The following is a 17,468-nucleotide window of genomic DNA, read 5'->3' on the forward strand; positions in this document are numbered from 1 at the left end:
CCGCTCACTCCGACGCAACGCAACGCAACGCGACGTGAAATATTAACAACGAAGCGAGCAACAGTAAAATCGCGCGCAATGGCACGCGCTCGTCTGGCACGGATTTTGCGCAAAAAAAAGCAGAGAAAATAAAAAAAACTGTCGTTCGCACACTGCACTCCAAATATCGACACGTCGACACTCGAGACGAGTTGAAACACTTTTTACATGGCCGAGCGAGAGAGAGAGAGAAATAGAAAGCGAGAGGGAGAGAGAGAGAGAGAGAGACAGAGAGAGAGAGAGAGAGAGAGAGAGAGAGAGAGAGAGAGAGAGAGAGACCGAAGGTAAACTAATAAATCGGGCAAATCGCTTTACGATCCACGTCCACTCGGCTGCGACTGCGGGGATGAATAGCGCGACGGTATGGCAGTGCATCAATTACTCGTTATAATGTCGTCAGACCGGTCGATGTCGCACGAGAACTAATTAACGAATCTTGGCGCGCCGGCGAGCTGCGCTAGTCGGGCCGCGAAAATTGAGAGAGCCGCTGGCTGCGACTAGCCGTAGTGGTAGGTCGTAGATCAGTCGCGAAAGATCCTGATAAACGACCGCGAGGATTAGATGGCTGATATATACAAGTTCGGTGAAACGGCGCCGTTCGGCGTTCGGCGATCGCGTCGCGGATTAAAACTCGATTCGATTAATTGTCCCGCCTTTATCGACGCGCTCGAGGAAGAGCGTGAGTCAGCTATTAATTCGCTGATATTGCCGGCTCCACGAGTAAGTCCCACTTCCCCTCCGCTCTTCCCCCCCCTCTCTCTCTCTCTCTCTCTCTCTTTTTCGGTCTTCCTTTCTCCTCGCCGCTGTTAATTGATGTTTTGATCGTATCAAATAAAATGTAATTCGCCGGATGCTATTAAAATGTTGATACGTCACGGCATGAAGTTGGAAATTCTGTTTTGTAAATTCGTGAAAAAGTAATACGAGATGAAACGGCTGAATTTTATATCGAATCCGCTTTAACTTTAAACGATCTGATTTTATATTTTCACAGTTTCATTTATCGCGCGCAGCCGGGATAGGGGAGGGCTGAGGGGAAGGGTGGACGCGCATTTACAGCTCGATGTCTGACGCACTCTCCGCTACCGTCAGCGCGCCAGACATTTCGTGAAAGGTCGCTTTAACTTACCCCGCGGTATCGCGCGCATCGCTATTTGCGGCACGCTTTTGATAAAACTCACGTTGCTATCGCGTTTCTGTCGCAGGTTATCCTCGTGCCTCACAGCCACACCGACCCGGGATGGCTGAAGACATTCGAGCAGTACTTCCACAGCTCCACGAGGAGCATTTTAAACAACATGGTCTCGAAGCTGCAGCAATGGCCGAACATGACCTTCATCTGGAGTGAGGTGTCGTTCTTATCGCTGTGGTGGGACAGGTGAGTGCGAGGCAAATGGCGACATACTCGCCGAGCTTGAAACGGCAAAATTTCAAGGAACCGGGTGTGCGAACCGGGGATCTTTACGGTTAACCCATTTGCATCCTTAAACCGCACACAATGATTACCACTTATCACCAACCGCGGAATAATACGCTCGACGTTCACGTTTTCGCCGATGATGTGCGCGTTAAGGGGACTGGTCAGGGGAGGGTCAAAATTACGGAAAAATCGGTGCTTCTTTTTGATAATATTAGGTATATTTAGGTATATTTACACAACATATGAAGAGTAGAAAAATTTTGTTTATTAACAAATATTCGTATAAATATATGATATTTATAGCTGAAATATACTCTCCTTCTTTTTTTCAAGTTATCGTTTTTGCAGTAATATCTCGGCTCTCGGTGGTCCGCGATCAGAGCGAACTTTAGCTAGAAATCTTGAGGAGGCTTATCATTATCCGGTGAACCACTAGAAAAAAAAATCGAACAAAATTAACAAAATGGCAGCTATTATTAGGAAAAAATTCAAATTTTTCAGTTCTTTTACAATAATAAAATTAATGACTCGAAATGAAATATCTTGACGGAGTTGTTCATGGTTAACCTGAGAGCCACATGAACAAATATTATTGCTTTAAAATTTCAAATCGGTCAGAAGCTCAGTTTCGGAGAAATCACTGCAAAAAGTTGAACAATAACATTTCGAGAAAAACGCGTTTAAAATTTAAATGGACGTATATATTTGTATGAGTGTTTGTTTAAGAACAAAATTTTTCCACTCTTCATATGTTATATAAATATATGTAAAATTTTCATTCTTGCACATTTATTCAGTTCGTCGCGAAATCATTGTCAAAAACAAGCCACGATTTTTCAGTAATTCTGACCCTCCACCATCCCCTTAAACCGCACATAATGATTACCACTTATCACCAACCGCGGAATAAAACCGCTCGACGTTCACTTTTCGCCGATGATGTGCACTAATGCGCGGTGATACAAGCTGACTGTCGGTTGAACGTCTCCGATTATTGGAGTTAGTTGCGTATTTAGAGCTGTGACGCAAATGGGTTAAATCGTGTATTTTGAGGACAATTGAAGGATCGCGCGTAAGCGATTAAAAATTACACAACCGTTTGGACGCGACGCTGGAGCAACGCCCGCGAATTTCTAATCATCCACGGGACTCGAAGTCGCGACGCGCAATTCGATATCGCCCTACCGGTGATATGTTTCCCTTCGAAGACGACTCTCTGGCGCACGCGTTAGCTGGCTTGTGCATTTCTAATTAAAGATAAACGTCGCTTAGTGCATTCGCGTGTTAAGCAAACCGCGATTCTCCGTGCGGGCGTCTCTCGGTGCGGTTCACCGTAAAACGGGGCATTACGGGAAGCGGTATCGCATCTTAAGCGATATTCTAAGAGAGAACGGACGAGGAGAAAGAGAGAGAGAGAGAGAGAGGGGGAGAATGCGACATGCTCCATATATTTCCGACAACGTCCGTCGTTATCGTCGAGATTCGGATTCGCGCGATTCGAAGGCGATCGGAATCTCCCGTCGTCGTCTGTGAAAGACAGGGAAGAGTCTTTAATACGAACGACTACCACTTGACTATGTCCCGTAATCGAATCGATAGTCCTCATCGACGCGCACAGCTCTTTGAGGACACGAGGCCTCTAATGCAGACGTCGCATCCGTAATTAAAGACAAACGTCGCTTCGTGCGCGTTTGTGTGTTTGGTGAAGCGCGCGCGCGCGCGCGTCTCCCACTTCGTGCGGGCATCTCTCGACGAAGAACGGCTCGTCGTGAAATAGGCCATTGAGAGGGAAAAGAACGATACTATCGAGGAAAGAGACCGGCTGGTCCTCGAAGCACTTGGCGTGAAAAAACGGAACGGGAACCCGAGGACAAGGACGGGCGGGTCCTCTTTTTTAACGAGCCGCGCGGAAAAGCTGCGGATGGAGTAGGAATGAAGACAGAGAAAAAAGGAGAAAGAGTGAGAGAGAGAGAGAGAGAGAGAGAGAGAGAGAGGCAGCGAATGAGTGAAAGACGAAGGGGGAGGAGGAGAAGTGTCGCGAGCATGAAAGTAGATTCCGGGAAAAGGGAGCGGATAAAATGATAAGTTCTAGATGAGTTTCACAGGGGAGCTCGCTTTCATTATTCTCGCGGCGCTCGTCCCAAGAACAAAATGGGATCCGAAGGTTTGCTCGAAAGTAATTTTTACTCCATCGAACGACGAGAGCGCGAGAATAGATTCGGCTGCAAATAGCCGAATGCGATTCGCGCGATGCTCCGGGCGAAGGATCTCTCGCGAGGATAAAGCATACAACTGTCCGTGCGAAAATTTTCGGATTAAACATTAACTCTCCTGTCTTTGTGTGCTCGAGTCGCGCCTTCGCAGACTCGATTTCAGCTGCACCTTTGGTGAATCGCGGTAGGTGGGCAGCAGCGCGCCGAGAAAGGTGAATCACATCTTTTCGTTTCCTCTTCTCTCTCACTGCTGACTGAAAGTTTATTTATTATAATATTGATATTATACCAATATTTATTATAATAATACAAGACCTGATTAAGATACAGGAGATGCTTTGGTCGTAAAATTATCTTGAGTATCTGTTAGAGTACTCTTTTGTCTTTCTTAGCGGTTTTACAGTTTGCGGTTAATACGATAATTGATCTTTTCACTTCCAAATTCGATTTATTGTATCATCTTGCGTCGGAATTTCTGCGCGATACTTTAAAGGGCATTTACTCCTCGAATTTCACGTCGAAATATTCGTGGCTCCAATCTCGTGCATAAATATAAAGAGAAAAGAGAGAGAGAGAGAGAGAGAGAGAGGAAAGGAAGCAACCAAGCGCCCTTTACAGCGACGTGGCCCTAAGCCCTGGGAACCGTAAAACGCGGAGGAGAGCCTGCATCGGTATGCATCGCCCGGGTTTCGCCGCGTATAAAAAATTTATTATATCGGCGACGGCGTAGTTTAAACGGACCTGCCGCGGAAGACTCATTCCCAAACGCCCAGTTTGAGCTGGACGTAACCACCTTAGCCTTAGCGAGCTTAAACCAACCTACTGGTCGCCGGGGGAGAGAGAGAGAGAGAGAGAGAGAGAGAACGAGGGAGCAAGGAAATACATAGATATAGGGAGTGAGAGACGTATAGCAGGTGGAATCCGTGGCGGCTTTATGGCTGACATAAACGACGTAATGTGGAAACCACCTTCGAATGGGGAAGGTTATGTAGGTCGTACATAACACTCGGAGGCACAAATCACGTAAATCCAGGCCGGTCGAAATGCGCCGGCGATAAATATGATTTGCGATTCGCGAATTGCGCGGCGGGTGTAAATAAAAAAAAATTATATTATATATGCGCATGGGGGAAGAACGCGGGCGTGCGCGCGGAAGGCGCGTCACGCGCGAGAATGAATAAATCCGCCGGTTGATCCGGCGCCGAGCCGGGATTGCTCGTAATGGTGCGGAAGCGCGCGATCATTCGTACGCGCTCGGAGCGCGACGCTCGAGCTCGAGCCCGTAGTAAGTAGTAGTAAGCCTCACACCTCGGCTTCACTCGGCAATTCGTCGAATTTTGCAGTGCCCATCCGACGAAGAAGATGGTGGTGAAGAGACTGGTCAAGGACGGTCGACTGGAGATGACCACAGGCGGCTGGGTGATGACCGACGAGGCTACTTCCCACATCTACGCGATGTTGGACCAGCTCATTGAGGGTGAGTGCCTCAGATTTTACCGGATGTCATTCGTTAGCGAGGGGTGAGAATGATCTTGCGTTTACTCGGAAATGAAGGAACGACCGAGGGGAAATTCTTTTCTTTTTCTCTTCCTTGTGTGCCAAGCATGAAGAAGAGAAAACCTGTGGATGTGTGCAAGTTTGCGTGAAATACTTGGAATAATCGTTCAGTATTATTAAACATTTATTCGTCCGCGCGAGAGAATCAAATTTTTTCTAAAAAAATTTCTCTAAAAAAAAAGTTCTTTTGAAAAAAGAACTCCTCTAAGAAAAAAAAAGTTCTAAAAAAGGAAATTCCAAATAAAAAAATCTTCGCGTCGTTGATATCGCGCGAAGAGCACTGAAACGCGCGTCGAAGTCGTTAAAAAACTATCGATCGCAACGCGCAAGGAGAGATCCGCCGAAACGACGGCGGCGGGAAAGCCACGGTGGCGAAAGGAGACGCCTCTCTTCCTTCCTCCGTCGTAAAAATCAGCTGGCGCTTTAAAACACTCTATCGACAGGCGAAAGGACGTCGGGATTCCGGCGACCGACCAGGTAGGAGGTAGGTCGGCAGGATATCCCTGCTCGTTTGCTAGCCAAGCGTCGGCCAGCAGGAAGCAATAAGGATCCCCGATGCGCGCGGAAGGAAGAAGATTCGAGTGGATGGAAAGGATTTCTCGTCCCGCCATGCGGACGAGGGAGCGATGGAGGAGGAAGGAGGAAGAGGCGATGGGGGAGAAGGAGGAGACGGGAGAGTAATAAGGCGACGGGTGCAAGCGGGTTTCTCCGAGGAAAATTGCTCTCCTCTACGTCGTCTGCTTCGTCCTCGCGCGGAGAGTCGTCTGATTACGACCTCCCTTGCCTGCTTCTCTCTCTCTCTCTCTCTCTCTCTCTCTCTCTCTCGCTTCAACCCTTCCTACCTTCGTCGGCCGCGATGAAGGGAAAAGGATCCTTCTCGCTTCGTCGGTTTAATGTTACCGCGAAAGATTTTACCGCCCTCGTGAAATTTCAGTCGGCGTTGATTACCTTTCCGCGGCTGTACCGCCCGGATATCATCGCGCACGACGGCCTACTGCGTTCTCCTCGGCCGCCACCTTCCCCCGCCCGTCCTCTCTTGCCGCCGGCTCTCCCCCGTTTCCGCAGCCTTCCGCCAGCCGGAGAAGGGAGAGATAGCAATAACTATTATCGTACGTATGTCGCGCGCATAGCCGGCTGCGCCCCCGCAAGGATTACCCCTAATGGCCGTGCAGGATGTGCGCTGCGGCTCCGCACGCCGCAACGCAGTCAGCTACGCAATCGGATACGCAACGTGACGGGCGACGAGCGGAATTCGGGTCGCTTCGCGCCGGCGAATTTCCACCGCGCCTAATCGCCCCTTTCCCCGCGCTGCTTCGCCGTCGTTGCGCGAGACGACGTCGACATCGTCGCCGTGTAATTCTCTCTCTCTCTCTCTCTCTCTCTCTCACCTCGAACGACCCTGAAAGCATCGCATCGCGTTACTTTCCTCTCCTCTCCCCCGACTCCGGTTCGCACGTTTGACGTCGCAGGTCGCGACGACGCGGTGGCCGACGGTGTCCAACAACCGACGTCGTCCACATGTACGATCATTAACGGGGGTCAGGTACGACAAAGCGTACAGCGTGTTATGACCCGTCCTCGCGCGCGGTTTCCACGCGCGCGAAACGTACAAGTGACACGAGGGCCCTCGTCCTGGAGTGGCCGCCCGCCCCGCCCGCGCCCGAATAATGCACTCGCTCCTGCTGGCGTTTTGCTCGCAGCCGCGCGCGCGTTGGCACGAGCATATAATCGTCCGCGGATCTAACAGCTTGTTTTTGCGCGCCGCGCCGGTGTGCTCATTGCGAGAATCAAATCCTGCCCCATTTATCCCGCGCCCGCGGACGTGGACCTGCCGCCGACGACGACGACGATGACAATGAAGACTGCGACGAGGACGCCGACGACGACGAAGACTGCGACGAGGGCGAGGGCGCGACGGTGTGTTCAGCCGTGCGCGGACGTTTAATGTATACCCGCGCGTTTCGCGCCAGCCTGCTCCCGTCGTAAATAACAATTTTTCTCCCCGTCACGCGAATATTTCTATTTACCTCTCTCCGTATACCCGATGGACGTGCGCGGATAATTTTTTTTTTTCTATATCGAAAAGGTTTATATTTGCAGTCGTTCTAGTTTTTAGAGGGAGAGAGAGAGAGAGAGAGAGAGAGAGAGAGAGAGAGAGAGACGGCGAGCGTTGTAATACCCTCGAAATGTTGTATCTCATTGTTTTCCGTTCGTATTTGCGAAACGTATACGCCGCTGCGCGTTGTACGAAAATAAATATCCCGATGAGACGAATATGAGAAAGATGCTCCGTGCGGAGGATGCGATATTTATCGCGAAAAATGTATCGAGCGCGCGCGCTCTTCCGGCCGGCCTGATGAAATCTTGATCGCGGATTTACGGTGTAACGCGACGTGCAATCAATGCACATTGAAAGCGCCGCTAATATTTTGGCGAGTACGCGCTCCGTTGTGCGGTCGTGTTGCTGTTTGTAAGAGAGGGATCGCCCCTCCCCCCTCATCCCCCCGTTCTCTCCGCTCTCTCCGCCCTCCACCTCACGCACCCTCGCGAATCGAGGCGGGCGAACGAGTGGAGTGCGAATTATGCAACGTTTCAATAGCGCGCGACGCGCGCGGGGAACGCGCGGGGGTCACTTTATGGCGATTCCGCGGCGAAATACGATTTTGCGGCGAGCGCATTAAATCGAAATAACGCCGCTACGGTGTATTAACTCCTAATTATTAGGCTACTGAATATGTATGCGCGACGTGTTCGCGCCTAGAACACGCTAAATTGCCAAGTTCTCGCCGCGACCGTTAACGACCGCCCCGGCCGGCGTTGCGCGCGACCGGATATCCGATATGTATTTTCGGCTGCATTACAAGCCGAGCGCTTCATCGAAAAATACCCGACGCGGATTCTCGCAGGTCGTAGCAGGCGCACGCGCGCTCTCGGCTTGTAAACGCGCTCAACATACGAAAATCCGGCGCGTAATCGACGATTCGCCGCGAATGCGGCCAAAAGGCGGCGAAACGGTCGATCGAAACGGAGGATCGACGAGAACGGCGAGAACGTCACCGGTCGAAACGACGCGTGCAAACAGAAGCAACCCGGTTCGCTCCTGCGACGGCAGAATGCTCGGCGGCGAGAGGTTCCTCATTTTAACGCCCGCGCCATTACGACATGGACAAAGTCGAGCCCCGGCGTCGTAAGGAATTCGTTTCCGAGAACTAACGGAACAATGGCGAGCTCGTCACTTCTCATCCGAACGACGGCGGCTGTAACGACGCGCGCCGAGAAGTCTCGCCAGCGTGCGATAAGATGTCGCACTTTTGCGATATTTCCACGAAGAAATGGATCGTGCCTCGCATCGCGTCTCCGTATTCCCTTGAAATGTTGCGCGCGTTGCGCCGGTTCGTTCAAACCACCCTTCCCCCCCCCCCGCCGCCGCCGCCGCGGCCACCGCCTGCTCCTCCCCAAGAGAATCGCGCGGTCTCTCGTATTTCTCTTCTCTACCGGCCCGGTTATTTCTCGACAGTAAAGTACAGTCTGCGTAATTTCCACAATAATAACAAACGAGACACGTGCGCGCGCGCCTTGCAGCCCGATCGGGACGAATGTCCCGTTTTATAAACGCATCCTCCAGGCGTTCGGTTCACCCCCCCTCCCGTGCGCGGCGAGCCAGGGTGTCGTATTAAATCCGGTCCCTCGGCTTTTTCTCCCGCCGCTTGTTCCTCCTCTTTCTCGTGAGGGAAATTAATTTCGCGCGAACGTTCAGGCGCGTCACGACAAGACAACCGCCTACCTTAGACACGGCTCCAGTTCCTTCGCTCGTGTTTCACGGCGCGCGAACAAAGGAACGATCTTTTAATAAACGACCGAGTATTAAACGTAATCCGGCCGCGTGCCGCGGCGAGCGGCGATAATATCGGCGGAGCGAGACGAGACGAGGCGAGGCGAGGCGAGGCGAGGCGAGACGAGGCGAGGCCGACCCTCCCTCCTTGAAACCGCGCCTTTCTCACGCCGATCATCGGGGCGCGGCGCTCCCTCGAGATACGCTCCTAAGGATCCATTGCAAATATCGCCGGATAAAAGCGTTTTACGGGCCGCGTCGTATCGCGGAGGCTCTAAATTCCACCCCGGACTCGGCTCGAAAGAGAGAAAGAGAGAGAGCGGCTCGTTCCATCGTGCGTGTAAGTACACGCACACACGCGCGCGCGCGCGCGCACACATACACGGGGGGCACTAAACGCCGGCGAGTGCAATCGAAGAAAAGTAGCCGCGCGCGATATTACGCCATCGAGATATACTCCTCTCATGGCGGAATACTCGCGCCGAGTGTCCTCGCGGCGAGATGCGGCTGGCATCTCTCTTTCGGTTACACCGCGATTACATCTGTCGGGACCTGCCGGCCGCGCTCTTCCGCTGCCTCCGCGACAAATGATACCGCTCGTTACCGAGTCGCAGCGAATAATTGCGCGAGTCCGATGAGCGCGTCGTCGGGAAAGCGGTAACCGCGATGACGCCGGCGAGAATGACGAGAATTGATTTTTGTCGTCGACGAGCGACTCTCTCTCTCTCTCTCTCTCTCTCTCTCTCTCTCGCTGTCTCTCTCCGCCTCTTCGTGAAGGCAGAACGGTCGTCTAATGGCTCGTCGAGCGCTTCGGGACTCGCGTACAGCCGGTGTCATTTGCATCGAAATGGCGCGACACTATGCGCAATATCCCGCGTCCTGTTTTCCCGAATTCAAATCCGCCAATTTCCGAACGGGCGCGTCGCGTCCTCCGCCGCGCCGTATCGCGTACGTATGTACGTACGAAGTTCGCACGGCCGGTTATTATCGCAGCGCGCGAGCGCGCGAGCGAGCGGCTATTGTTGGCACGGAATAGTTACGGTTATGGCTTTCGACGGCCGCTCTCCGAGAGACGAGCGGCGCTTTGACTGCTGAGCTAGTTACAGCCGTTCTCGTCGCCGGCGTCGAGTCGCCGAGCGTCTTGCCTCGCCCGGCCTGAGGCCGGCCTCGTAAGCACGCGCTCGGAGCACTCGCGAAATTTCCGCCGTTAAAAAAGATAGAGCCTTATTTCCGCCGCTTGAGCTATGCCGTAATAAACGCGCTGCTGTAATAAGCGCGCAGAGCGGCCGCTCCGAAAACGGCCCGCGCGAGTCGCGCGTTGTTGCGTGAGACAACGCGAGTTTGCGGAAAAATTGCGGCCGCATTGAAGTGACGTCTCGGCTTTAATCATTCAGTGTTAACTGAAGTGTGTTACAATAACATGCTTGAGGAGTGCTTGAAGTATGTCTCCACTTTAGACACACACAAAATCAGCAAGTTAAATTAATGTACATATATGTATGTTAAAAGAATATATTTATGCATGTGTGAAATATAATCGTTTGTATGTGTGTTAATGGTTGGATGTATTAAGATAACATATCTCAAATGTGTTACGAAGGTATATCGAAATTAACACACCTCGCAGGTGTGTTATGAAGGTGAATTGAGCAACATTGCAAATCCAAGGTGTGTTATCTTGAAATGCACAAGCGTGTAAACGAACGAATCTTTTCTCACACGTTTCTTCCGTTTCAAGTCACGCGTTATTTAACATATTACGTTTAAACATATAATAATGAATAACATATAATTAATGATTTAGTCTGTAATAATACGAAAGCAAGCAGTTATTATTACATTAATTTGTTCAATAGACACAATACTTTTTTGAAGTTGCGAGTAATCGCCGATTTTGTCGATTTGTGTTTCTCTCACACGTATTTCTTTTTTATAATATACACACATGTGTGTTCATTTAAACGTGTGTTAACAAAATTAGTGTGCTACGTGACACTTGGTGTGTTATCCAATATATCATCCAAGTGTGCTCTCAGTGTATTTCGATTGTCATTATGTGTCTAAATAACACACTCTACGTCACGGGGTTGTTGAGGAAAGGTAACACGTTTCTGCAGCGTGTTATTAAAACACACTTTCGTCACGCAGAAAACGAATTATTTTGTCGCACTTAGTGCTTTAACGCCAGCCAATGTGTCAAAATAACACGCTAACACTCAATTTCAACACACGATGCCTAGTTTTACAGTGGTGGTAAGCGCGCAGAGCGGCCCGCGCGAGTCGCGCGTTTGTTGCGTGAGACAACGCGAGTTTGCGGAAAAATTGCAGCCGCATTGAAGCAACGTCTCGGCTTTAATCATTCACGCCGGCGAAATTGGAGTTCCCGCCTTACGAGCGCGGACTTCTCGGCCGACTAGAAAACTTGCAAAGGTATCGCAGCGTCGAGAAGTCTCGCTGTGAAGGCATCGGTCTCAATCACGGTATCGAACACTTTGGAATTTCTCACCGACGCGATCCGGTCGGATCTACGCGCGCGTCTTTCTGTCTTTCGGCTCCACTCTTTCTCTCCACTCCGTGACAAAACAATCGGACGCACCTGCGAAAGAGCAGCCATTTCTCGGATTTTGAATCTCTCATTTTTGTGTCAGGACAATGCGAAGAGTGTAGCCGGGGTCGGGTCGCGCGCCGCTTTCTCACTCATTATATTCTAAGACAAATCTACGGAAAGCATTGTACTTCGTAGAATAGAATGAATAAATCGCGAGGAAGCAGCCGGACTTTCCACGTTGCGAGCGCTCGTCTAATGGAAGGTCACAGCCGCGTGAGTCGCAGAAAGCCGCGGGAAAGTCGCGCGAATAAACGCGTGTTGTCGATTTCGATTTCGACGCGACGAAGGATAGCGGTCGGAAGAGCGTCGTCGACGATGGCTGCGGGGGGAAGAAGGGAGGAAAGGTTTGTGTAAAAGTTAGCCAAGTGCGCTTGGTTTCGCCGCGTGGTGCGAACGCAGGATAACGCCGCGGCCCAAGGATAACGATGGGCGGCGGAGCTGCGAAAACATCGGGAAAACGGGGCGGGCCTCGGCGAGGAGAGATCGCTCGGTGAACGAAGTGACGCGCGCGGCTCGAAAGAGAAGAGCGATGATAATAGGCGGAAAACGAAGGGCGGCGTTTCCAGAAAGGGTGATTACCTAAGTGGAAAAAGTGGAGAGACGTGCGTTACACGCGGAAAGGAAAACGACGCACGCCTGGAGGATCACAGGAGAGAGAGAGAGAGAGAGAGCGACAGCGGAGGAGAAAGAGAGGAGGGCAAGAGAGCGAGAGGAGAGGAGGGAAGAGAATGAGAAAGAGAAAAAGGGGCGGAGAGACGGGGATGAGGTAGGGGGGAGGAAGAAAAAGAGAGAGAGAGAGAGAGAGAGCGAAAAGTAGGCTAACGAGATCCTGCGGTGGTGCGAAGACAATGGCGCCCCCCGAGCCACCTCCCTCCCGTCGCTCGTTCAACTTTTTTCTCCCGACGTTTTCTTCAGCCTCCCCCTCCGAAGCGAAGTGGCAAGAAAAGGGGCCGACGAATATCGCCGTCGGGCGTAATTAGATCCTCGAGTGTCGATCGCAGGAGTCGCGGATCGCAGCCACGCAGTCTCGCGGATACGGTCGCCGCGTAGACGCACGCGGGCGCGACGACGTGCTCGCGAGTTGGAACGGAGCGCGCGCGCGCGCAACCGTGGCGTTATAATATATCCCATAAGTGGGACGTAACGTTTGACACAGTTTGATCGCTCGAGCCGGAGAGGCGCGCCTTATACCTTATACTTTATACGCCCGCCGGCGCGCTCGCAAAGTACGCCCCGAGGAAAGTGCGCTTCTTCCTTCCTCCGCTCCTCGTCTGTCCGCCGGCGTCCCGAAGCTGCACTTCTCCTTCCGCTTGATTAAATCCGATCGAGCCGTCGAGCGTGATCGCAGGAGAGACAAGTTTACACACACTGCGCGCGCGCGCGCAGGTGGATGCTGCTGTGGGACTTGGCGTGCCATAAGTATTCGCTTGAAAATTGCCGCTGAGAGCCGCTGGAAGTCTTATTTCGAGATCGAGAGAGAGAGAGAGAGAGAGAGAGAGAGAGAGAGAGAGAGGGAGGGAGGGAGGGAGAGAGAGAGAGAGAGAGAGAGAGAGAGGGAGAAGAGCGTCTCTCGGAGTTGCGGAGAACGTTTCGCGGAGGGATCAGCCGGAGGGTAGAGGAGGAGACGAGACAATCCCGCGAGAGATCGGACGACGCATTCGATTGCGAACTTGCGCCCGAAACACGATGCTCCCGGAAATTCGAGAGAGAACTTGGGGCGTACCGGGTGTCCCAGAGCGAGCCGGTGAATTCGTAACGACGGGATCTTCGGACGATTTGGAGAGCGGATCTCGCGTCTGGCCGACTATTTAGGTGTAATTACTTGAGAGAGAGAGAGAGAGAGAGAGAGGGAGGGAGGGAGGGTGCGGAAGGGAATGAAATATAAGCGCAAAGCGCGATTAATAATCGTGCGATGACCGAGCCGGTAACCGGTCAGACTGTAATAGCGTATATCCTTGCATTTTGCAGTAAATTTTTGCAAATTCGCTTTCGTAAATTCCCATAAAATCCCGCTCGAGCGCTCGAAATTCAATCTCGCGCGCCGCGTCGCGACGCGGGGCGAGATCCGCCGCGCTCGGATTCCGTTCTTCTTTCCTACGGCGAGGAGGAGATCGCGAGTGTTCGCGACGAGAGACGAAATCGTCCCGAGGAATCGAGGAAGCCGCGGGCGGATCCGATGGAAGAGAAGGCGCGCGCTCGCTCTGCGATCCGGGGGACGCTGCTCCGTGCTCCGTTAAAACGCGGCATCGATTTTCCGCTCGTTTTTACCGCGGCCGACGCGGCGCGACGGTACCACCGCGGCGCGCGATATTATGAACGGGCCTCCGCGCGGAATTATGCATTCGGCCGCAACTGCATCCCGCAACAACAAATCGGGATGTCACGCATGCTGAACAGATCGGCATAATTTACGAGCCCGAATGCGAGCGCATCTCATTCCGATCGCACCTGTTCGATCAATGGCCGGCTGATATACCGCCCCGGCCAGCCTGATTCGACGTAAGGACAATGGAGCGATCGTATCATAATGGAGGGGAATTTGCGATGGAAATCGCCCGCTCCCCTCTCCCCCTCTCCGCCCCCATGAATCATAAACACGACAAATTAATTATCCGCCTGTCTGTTGCGTTTCCAAGCGGAATATCGCGTTCGCGCACTTTTCGCGTGGCCCTCGTTACCATAATATGTGTGCGCGCGCGTGTGTCTATGTGCCCCACAAATATAATATTTATTCAACGCGCACACACACACCCCTCCCCCCGCCCGCCTCTCCGCCTCGTTACACATACCGCGGAAAACGCTCCGCCGCAAGTGGCGCCGCAAGTCGCACTTGCGCAAGAACAGGAACGCTGAGGAATGCAGCATTCGCTTCGCACGCCGCTGCATTCGTAAAACACCGTTCTCTCTCCGGCTTGAATATTCAATCGGCGAGGCTGATCGACGCGAACGAAATCAGATCGCTGGGGGACGGTAAAGCGGCATTATCCCGTGTCGCCGGTTGCTTCTCGCGAAACTCACGCGACTGTGTTGCCTTCCTCCCACCCGAGATTTACCGTATATCTCCGTGCTGCCTGCTCGCGCCCGTCCGAAATCCGCGAAAAGCGGACGGCGATCACGGCGAGGCGGAAAACGTTTCAGCCGCTCGAGGCTCGCCGGCGCGAAAACGACGCGGCAGAGCCCGGCGCGACTCTGTGACGTCGGGCGGGATTCGCGGCGATCGAGATAACCGCGGCAGAGGGAGAGAGAGAGAGAGAGAGAGAGAGAGAGAGAGAGAGAGCCATTCCCTCCGGCTCACCTGCAACGCGCGCGGGGCCAACGATAATAACCGGAAGCGCATCGAGACGAGTTCATTACCGGGCCGTCGCGGAATATCCCTCGGTCGTTTCGCCCGGCGACGTGCCGGCAGTGGAAATTAGCCGCAATTAACGGGCCGCGCGGCGCCGAGATATGCACGGGGTGGCCCGTAAATACCGTTCGCCGGCTGAGAGCCGTCAGATTCCGCGGCGGGAGGCGAATGTTTTTCTCGCCGCGTATATGTATTCTTTCTCGCGCGTTCAAGAGAGACCGAACTGGCCCTCGAGGGAAATTCGGTGAAATTGATTTCGAAACGCCGTGAGGCGTGTGTGTGTGTGTGTGTGTGTCCGAAAATATATCAGACGAATTTCGTCTCCGTCGTTTTCTAACGTGCAGTTCGTAATTCCGCGACATTATTCCGAGATATGTATGTGACGGTTCAGGAGAGTTGAAAGGATTGACAGCTGTGGAGAATCTGAAACACATCGGGCGACATAAATGAATCCTCCCGGCATTCTCCTGAACGCGCGAACAAACGGAGATATCTGCCTCTTATTCTCGCGACATGCAAAGTTGTGATGGAAATCGGCGAGAAACGCCTTCCTCTCGTTAGAGCGCTTCCTACACGGGAAGGAAGCCGACGCTATGTCAGGAAGCACGGCGAATGTTTTTCCTAAACTTTCAAGAGGCACGTCAGAGAAGCGGTAGAAGCAGAGAGAGAAAGAGAGAGAGAGGGAGAGGGAGAGGGAGGAGAACAACGCGACTGACGAAGCGCAAAGCTTTAATTATTACCGCGCTGCTGCCATTCGATACCGCATCACGGTGGGATCCCCGATCGCGAAATTAGCCTGTCGGCATGAAGCTGCGCATTCCGGTTGCGACTTCGGCTTGTTGATGCTAATTAATGGCAATTAACGAGCGAGCGGTCTCCACCGGCGAACTCCACCGGGGAAAATGTAAGGACCGTACGAACCGACCGACGAGAGTAGCTCCGCTGATTAGAACAGCGAACGAAAGCAACAAGTGGCATACGATGTCTCTCATTATCGGCCGGTTATGGGTAGAGCTAGTCTCGTTCGCCTCCATCTTTCTTCGTTCGCGAGGCGAGGCGAGGCGAGGCGAGACGGTCGAATTAAAAATTTCACGGCGCCTCTTATCGCGACACGCTCTCGCGATCGGGCTATTAATAACCGAAGATGGGCGATCGAGCGTGCGAGCGGGGATCAAAGTCGCGCGGGGGGAGGGGGAGCAGAGAGGGAGTCATCCGAGGAAGATTCGAACGTTGATTTACTCGGAGCAGCTCTCCCCGATATCTCACGCGGCATCTCCTCGACGTGCCGCGCTCTCTCTCTCTCTCGCTCGCTCCTACGTCCTATCTTCGAGAATCTCGGAACGTGACCGTAGCTTTTGCGAAAGCTCGACCCGTTTTCGGCGCACTTCCGCTCCCCGCCCGGCTCCTCCCGGCTGGCCGTTCGTTCGTTCGTTCGTTCGTTCGCAGGAACTCGCGACGTGTCATCGTCGCGCGCCCGATGACGGCGAAATGCACTACGAATTGCTCAATCCAATCTACCGCGGATACACATACATTTGCGCGAGTTTTAAATGTTTACCTCGCGACGCGCCGTGTCGCCGCTTATCCCTCGGAAATTTATATCGCTCCACCTCGACCCTCGATACGACATCAGCGGCGAATCCGCAGTTTGCAGGGAAACTCGAAACTGAATTCGTATCACCGGAGACTGGATCTCGTGTCTTGTTCTCTTGTTGGATATTCGCGCATGTCCGCGCCCTGTCCCTCCTCCTCCTCCTCCTCCTCCCTTGATTCTCGTTGCTCCCTTCCGCGGATCGCGACAACGAAAACACGAAGAGTCCTCGCGCGGAGACACGCTCCTCTCCAATTAGCCGGCGCGCAATCTTTCGGGGCTTGCAACGCGCTGCGACTGCGACTCGCGCGATAATTCCATTAATGCACACATGTCGTGCAGCTCTAACGAGTTATAATCAGTCGGGCGCCAGCTGAGTGCAGTTTAATGGTTTATTCCCTGCATTAGGCGCCTTTTTAGTCCCTCTTTCTCACCTTGGCTCCTATCCGCGTCCGCTCTCTCTCTCTCTCTCTCTCTCTCTCTCTCTTTCTCTTCTCTCAGTCATCTACTCCATGCCTCCACCTGTCCCTCTCTTGTCTCTCGCGCTCTACTTTCTCTCTCTCTCTCTCTCTCTCTCTTCGTCGGTCTCTCTTGCGCTCTCCATTCCCGGCCCTCCGCAATAATGCGAGCCCCATCGGTCGGGATAGTACGACGAACGCGCAATTTGCGGCCGGGCTCTGGCTTTCTCGAATAATTGATGCAATTTCCGGGTTGCGAGCGAGCTGCGAACGAGCCCGAGAATTCGGATTTTAGGCGGACTCGCAAGATATTCGCGTCAGGTCCGAGTCGAGTCGAACGTTAATTCCCGCGCCACCTCGATCACGCGGTGTTCTCTGTCTTCGGTGTCACTATTTATTTTTTA

General features: G+C 52.8%; 1 protein-coding gene across 8 annotated transcripts in view; it reads left to right on the forward strand.

Moving 5' to 3' along the window:
• The window catches only part of alpha-Man-IIb (alpha-Mannosidase class II b), a 166,076-nt gene that overhangs the window by 130,964 nt on the left and 17,644 nt on the right, over positions 1–17,468 (forward strand). For 7 of the 8 annotated variants that reach the window (XM_025302985.1, XM_025302986.1, XM_025302991.1 and 4 more), the window contains 2 exons: positions 1,245–1,417; positions 5,016–5,149. In XM_025302985.1, coding sequence (XP_025158770.1) covers positions 1,245–1,417; positions 5,016–5,149 — 307 coding nt within the window. Of the gene's footprint in view, positions 1–1,062; positions 1,154–1,244; positions 1,418–5,015; positions 5,150–17,468 lie in introns of those variants that run through there. The other variant, XM_025302992.1, reaches the window with a different exon arrangement.

Source organism: Harpegnathos saltator, unplaced genomic scaffold, assembly GCF_003227715.2.
Source record: "Harpegnathos saltator strain DR-91 unplaced genomic scaffold, Hsal_v8.6 scaffold522, whole genome shotgun sequence".
Taxonomy (NCBI): domain Eukaryota; kingdom Metazoa; phylum Arthropoda; class Insecta; order Hymenoptera; family Formicidae; genus Harpegnathos; species Harpegnathos saltator.